The 6,882-nt window shown below is 40.6% G+C and overlaps 1 protein-coding gene across 1 annotated transcript; it reads right to left on the bottom strand.

Moving 5' to 3' along the window:
* Window positions 1-643: 643 nt before the first annotated feature.
* Window positions 644-6,558, bottom strand: LOC116667505 (lysozyme C-like). Its single transcript, XM_032492089.1, has 4 exons — window positions 6,375-6,558; window positions 4,824-4,988; window positions 3,029-3,107; window positions 644-1,577 (listed from the first exon to the last, which is right to left on the bottom strand). Exons 1-4 carry the CDS (start codon window positions 6,508-6,510, stop codon window positions 1,511-1,513), a joined length of 447 nt encoding a protein of 148 aa, XP_032347980.1. The 5' UTR covers window positions 6,511-6,558; the 3' UTR covers window positions 644-1,510.
* Window positions 6,559-6,882: the final 324 nt, after the last annotated feature.

Raw genomic sequence — 6,882 nt, forward strand, 5'->3', positions numbered from 1 at the left:
TGTAAGAGGGAAGGTTACCGGGGCAGTTTGCACAATAAGGGGGCTGATCCAGCAAAGAGGGAGAAACTCAGGATGCAGGACACACTCAGCCTCAATTGGAGGAGTGAGGGGGCTGCGGTGGAGGTTGCATGTGGGGACACTGCCACTGGCAGGGGCAGAGGTCCTTAAACCGAGTTATAGTGGGGAAGGAAGAGGGGAGGGGCGCAGGGGAAGATGTGGCCTCTCCTATGGTGGCCAGGAGGGAAGGGCTTAGGCCTGAGTTGCTCCTCTTCTCCCAGGGTACCCTGCGGCCGGCCATCTACTGAGATGAGAGCGGGGAGAAGGTGAGTGGTTGGGCGTGTGTGCTGGGACTTTGAGGAGAGGAGAAGTGAAACAGTGCTGGTCACTTTGGAGAGTGGGGACTCAGACAGAGGGCTGCAGAGAAGTGACTCAGATGGCCGGGCAGACTGGAGGGCCCATGTGAGATCTGTGGTTATAAATTTCAAGTGAGACCTGTCAGCATGCTCAGGGGTTTCTCTCCAGCATTATCCAGCTGTTTGGGTACGGGAACTACTTAAGTGCCAAATCATTTTCCCCAAATATATACATACATATTTTTTTCATCAAAGACACTAAAAGGGTCTAAAAAAAGAAAGACAAGGTATGAATTGCAAAGCCTTTAATGATAGTGTTTGTATTTTTTAACAGCATGCGTGATTTCTCATCTGTGGTTAATTAGCAATTATTTCCATACTTGCAAGCTCATCTGCCTCTGAATTTAGTCATAATGCAGGAAGTTAATGAAATTAAGGAAAAGTAACCCCTTATCTAAACTCTCTATTTCTTGATCTAATCTCTCTTCGTGGTCAGCAAGATGCATGAAGGAGTTCTTTAAAAGGGCTAAAATAGATTGATATATAACTTGTGTGTTTATTTTTAAAGCTTCGTAAATGCAACCTTTCTAAGAAAACAGTTAAAGCAAAGGCCTCACACTTACTGGAAACAAAAATCTTAATTCAGATTGTCTTCATTATTAGCCATTTGGCCTTCTGTCCCTTCTAAAACGTTACATTACCCAACAAACAGTGGTTATCGTTTACTGTTTTTGAAGATGACTGAACAGATGAAGGCGTCACGTGCCTATGTTGGTGGGACTTTGCCTAAGATCCATTCAAGATACTCTGGAGTTACATTTCCATTGAATATTGGCCAGTACTTGTATCATTCAAGATTAAGTCTGGGTTCTTTCTTTGATTAAGAATTGAATGGGCTGCAGATCTGTTTGATAATTATGATTTTAGACAAATGTTCACCAGCATTAGTTCTGTTAGCCAACCGAAAGCACTGTAGGCCTCATATCCAACAAGAAACACGTTAGTAAATATTAAGCCTCTTAGAAAAAAGACTACATGCTCCTGCTTTTGTAGAAACATTATTTGCTTGAAAGAATGGTAGTATGACCTGTCACTTAAATGATGACTTCCTTGATATGAAAAAGAGACAAAACGAGCTGAAGAAGGAAACTCCGCAGTTACAATCTGCAACCCGCAACATACTTCCTGAGATCATGGCCTTGGCATTTATTTCTCCATGCCACCCTGGAGAGAAAGAGGAAACAAGAGGAGTAAGATTGAAACGTAGCTGCGTTCACTTAGTGTCTTAATCTACCAGAAGCTAACACAACATTGTAAATCAACTCTACTTGAGTGCGGAGAATCTTAAAAACCCTAGAAATCCGCTAAAAGAAATTGAGGAGTAAAAGGGTAAGATTCTGAATCAGTTAAAGTAGATCGTTTCGAGGTAACACACTGTTCCGCATAAACCCGGAGCTGCAGTTGTCAGTTCTCAGCAGCACAGTTTGGTCTTTGTCAATGTTCTCTGACTTGTCTCAGAACAGGAGGGCAAACCAGACCTCCCCTTTGATGCTTAAAACACAGCGTGCTTGCAACAGGAACTAACAAGAGTGTGGTAGGTGGCTTATACTTCAAAAGCAAACATACAAAAAACTCAGAAAAAGAGATTTGTGGATACCAGAGGTGAGGGTTGGGTTGGGGAGGAAGAAGATGGGAATTGGATGAAGGCACTCAAAAGTTAATAAACTTTCCAGCTATAGTAAGATAAATACTGGAGCTGTTATGTACAACCTGATAAATTATATATATAATAAATACAATAAATTACATATATAATTAACTGCTACATGTTATATATGAAAATTGTTAGAGAATAAATCCTAAAGACAACACACACAATTTTCTTCTTCTACTTCTTTAATTTTATATCCATATTTTTGCAGGTGATTAGATTCTTGTCTCCTGGTAGAAAGAATTCAGAGATGAGAGGCTAAGAAAGTAAAGAAGGGACAGAGAGTACACTCTCAATGGGGCAGTGGGCAGGCTCAGATGAGCCACTGTCCAGAGTTTCTTTGGCGGATCGGTTACATAGAGTGTGAAAATAAATGGGCAGTATATTCCTTGCAGGGATTAGGGTTTGGGGTCGTATTCCCTGATTTTCATCCCAACTCCACCTTCCCAAAGGGAGGAGGGATTTTTGTCCTTATTTAGTGTGGCTGGGAAATGTCATGGCGTTGGTGCATGATGGGTATTTCTAATCTGCAAGGCTAATTTTATTGAAATGAGGGCAAAATGAGCAAAAGGTTACATTTAGACACTGGAGGTTCTTGCCTTTTCCCACCTTTCTTTGTGGACCTCCTGGTTGCTTGCCACACCTAAATTTGTGACTGCTTATCAGCCCAGAGGTTCCAACTTTTCTTTCTCTGCCCAGGGACCCCTGTTGTTTACATGATGTAGGGTTTCCTGCATTTGGCCCAGGCCCCTCCTTTACTTTCCAATTCCTGCCATTTGGCCTGTGTCCCCCCCTTCTCTACTCACATCTAGCTGTCCTGCCTGCTCTAACAGTCTGAGGGGATGGATGTTCACTAAACCTACTGTGATGTATGTAAGTCAAATCATTACGCCGTATACCTTAAACTATCCGGTGCTGTATGTCCATTACATCTCAATAAAACTGGAAGGAAAAAAAGACATACCATGCTCTAACACCTTGTGGGTCCCTGACAACCCTCTTCGCACATTGTACGGCTTTAGTGATGTCATCTTGCAGCAAAACTGAAAAAGAGACGGTGAGGAATGAAAACAACGGTCATAGAAATTTCATTTTAAATTTAGTTTCAGCCAGTTTTATTCTCTTAAGCTGAAGAGAGAACACAAATGACTTTTCAAGAGTCTACGTATCTGTGAATGTGGAGGGAAAATATCTTCTTCCTTGCATCCCATTTGGCATGAAATAAAGCATTCTGTTCCTCATTTACCAAAGTCATTGAAAGCTCTGGAATTATTAACTAATGTGATAGAATTTTTTCTTTTACTAAACACTTTAAACAAATGAAGAAACAGAAACTGGCCTAGCATATTTTTGCTCAGCATTTCGACTACTGGAAAGATGTTCCTAAAGAAATAATAAAAACACACTCAAAGATGTATGCACAAGGTGTCTCACAGCAATTAATAAAGGGGAAAATGGGAACAGCCTAAGAGCTCACCAGTAAGAGCTACACTGATGAATGACAGAATATTTATGTAGTGGAATTCTACTCATCTTTAAAAACTAATACGAATTGGTATTTGTTGACTTAAAAATACTTTTCTGTGATAAAGAACAAACCATAGAGCAGTATATAGAAAGCAATATCATTTTTGTTAAAAAACACATTGCCTGCACATTTGTATGTGGGTAGATATGTGCATGACATCGCTTTACCTTCATAGACACGTTTCATACGTGTCCTGAAAGAATTTGTGTATACCAAGTTACCAGTGGTCACAAATCTCTGGGTAGTAAGAATTTTCATTCAAGGACCACAAATTATTATATAATACAAAATATTTTTAAAAAGAAGTTAACTGAATATAAAAGAATATTCTAAGATCTTCATCTTCTCTATTAGACAATTTAATATTTAAAAATTTAACAGCATAAAAAACAAAACATGAATAAAAATTTGACAATATAAAATTTTGCAATACTTCCTCAATACTTTATGCACAAGAGATTCCATATGTGACCTCTATTTTTAAATAAACTCAATAGAATATTTGTTTCACCCCAATTAAACAAATCCATAACTTAGCTTGTTAGAATGACTGTGATTATATAGGAACTGTGCACAGGAACTAAAGAATTTAGAGATTAAATGTCATAATGTTTCTAATTCACTTTAAAATCATTCAACCAAAAAAAAAAATATATATATATACACACATAACAGAAGTAAATAGGACAAAATGTTAAAAACTGTTAAAGGACATGATGGATATATTTCTGTGTATTATACTAATTTCTCTAATTTTCCGTATATTTAGAACATTTCATAATAAAAAGTGAAAACCATGTTTACAAAAGGGCCACACATAGTCCTCCTCCTTGATTAGTTAACTACTAATCCTCTCATTTTTTCAATAAAGGACCATAGATGAAAAAAAAATAAAAGACCACGCCACCAAATTATCCCCAAACCTCCTCAGAGTAAGTCAGAGGAGTGCATAGTTCTGCACAGAGAGTCAGACAGTCCAGCCACAGTAAATTGATGGATCCCCCCAGAAACCTCTGTGTATCAGAGAACAGCAACCTCTCATGATAGGAGCGCTTTACGTTCTTACTTCAGGAATCAGGAGGAGGGTAATAAAGAGTTTCTGGAAGTTGAGATGGAGGTTTCCTAGGTCCCTGGTGACCCCATCAAGGCCTTTTTGTTTGTTCTGAATCTCTGTTCTTGTAAACATGACAGGACAGTCCCCGTGCCCACACTCAGTGTCATCTTGTCTTACCGTTACAGTTGATGCCACAGCCGTTCACTGCTTTTGGAGTTTTGCCATCGTTACACCAGTAGCGGCTGTTGATCTGAAATATCCCGTAATCGGTGCTTCCGCTGCCGCGGTTGTAGTTTTTAGCTTTCGTGTTATAACTACTTTCCCATCTGGCCAAACACATCCCTGAAAAGAACTTACTTTTAGTAGTAAACAGCAACACCACGTGACTTACATTGCAAAGCATGTTGTATCAGGCAAATTCACTTTTACTAATGACTGACGCCTTTGTAAGTATAAAGATGACTTTTACGTGTGAAGCATTTTAACACCTTAGTGCTAAAGGGCCCTTAAGAGAATTCTTTTGCTATCAAATCATTTTGTAATACTAATGAAATAAGACAACATACTTTAGAAAATATGAAACTAGTTGTTTTTCTATTACGCTTCCCCTGCTCCCATCCCTCAGGTAAGATTCAGCCTAGAAGAGAAAAATCAACAGAGTTGTTGAGTGGATTTGTGCTTAGCAGTAGATATATGATGATGATGGAAAAGTGCTTTTTAGTGGGGAAAATAAGGAATTTCTGGGAGGAAGAAATTGTCTTATGATATCTAAAGGTGAATTTGGATGTCAAATTAGACCCCAGACAAGAGCTGTAAAATGCAGAAGACTATTCCATCCACCCATCCATCCATCCAACCAGCCATCTGCTCATTTGCTCAGAAATAGTTATTGAGGGGAAATGTCTCAATTCAACCTGAAAAATACCGTGACTGCATCGACAAAATTGGACTAAAATCAAGAGCAACTTTTACTTCGGGCACAGCTTGAATTCTGTGGCAGAAAGTGAAAACTACTTCATCAACTAGAGTGAGTAAGAATAATGAAACGTCCTTTCCTGCTGCATTTCAGGGATCCTCATACAAACACTGACTGAGGGGAAGTTGGGTCCTACCAGCCCCTGTGTTAGTTCAGCGGGGAGGGTAGAGCTCGGTGGTAGAGCGCGTCCTTAGCACGCACGAGGTTGTGGGTTCAGGCCTCAGTACCTCCATTAAAAATAAATAAGCAAACCTAATTACCCCCCCCTCCAAAAAAAGAGTTCCACAGAATTTTTAAAATTTGCTGTTAAAACCCCAACATCATGATTAGAAAGGAGAAAAATACTGCATTACTCTAGGCTTGCAGAACCCAAGTTCCAAACTAGACGTGGCTGGACTCAAATGCCAAGGGCCTGACAGAGACATCCCAGGTGCCCAAAGGTACCTTTCAGCCAGCCTTACGCGGGCCGCTGAGGGAACCGAACCCGCAAATTTAGTGGCACTGGAAGCATGGGGCCCGGCATGCTTAGAGAGGTATGGAATTTTGCCCTCCCATATCCTCAAACCTTCACCTGGCACATCTGATTCCAAAGGAACAAGGTGATATTTCTAAACATTGTTAAGTGTACAAACCTTCCAAGAGAGTTTTTAAAAACTCCATTCGCTCAAAGTCCCTTTCTCATTATTCATCCTGCATTACTATCCGTTCCGCCCCCACCAGCTATTTGGAAGGACGAACAAGAGATGACTTACAGTTGGCCAGGCTGACTCCCCTGTAGCCATCCATTCCGAGTTCCTTCAGCTTTCGGGCCAGCGCGCATCTCTCCCAGACCTTGCCCTGCACAGCGACAGCGAGGAGGACGAGCCCCAGCACAAGGAGAGCCTTCATGGTGACTGAGGTGCCCGGACTGCAGTCTGCCCGGGGCAGAGCCGGCCCCAGTATTTAACTCCTTTGGACTTCCCTTACTCCTGGGGGTTCGGGAGCTCCACCCCTTGAGATACGGGAAAAACAGGAGCCATTTATTGGTCCAACTGCCTTAACACGTTTTCTTTCTTATGTTTGAAGAGGTATAATTTGATGTCACAAGACATCACCTGCCGGAAAATAATTAAATGAGCTTGTTTAAAGTTATTGCTCAGGAACAATCTGGATTAGCACTGCTGCCAAAAGAGAAACTTCCTCCTGTTTTGTAATGAATTTGAGCGACTAGAAATTAAAAAAAAATGGAACGAACATTTTACGCAACTGAAATCGAGCTCC

The sequence above is a fragment of the Camelus ferus genome, chromosome 12, assembly GCF_009834535.1.
Source record: "Camelus ferus isolate YT-003-E chromosome 12, BCGSAC_Cfer_1.0, whole genome shotgun sequence".
Classification (NCBI taxonomy): domain Eukaryota; kingdom Metazoa; phylum Chordata; class Mammalia; order Artiodactyla; family Camelidae; genus Camelus; species Camelus ferus.

Excerpts from the sequence above, each read along its gene's own strand:
- LOC116667505 (XM_032492089.1), bottom strand. The coding sequence starts at position 6,510 with ATGAAGGCTCTCCTTGTGCTGGGGCTCGTCCTCCTCGCTGTCGCTGTG. Across the intron at positions 4,989-6,374 it reads GGGAGTCAGCCTGGCCAACT|GGATGTGTTTGGCCAGATGG; the intron begins GTAAGTCATCTC and ends AGTTCTTTTCAG. Across the intron at positions 1,578-3,028 it reads CCACAAGGTGTTAGAGCATG|GGTGGCATGGAGAAATAAAT; the intron begins GTATGTCTTTTT and ends CTTTCTCTCCAG.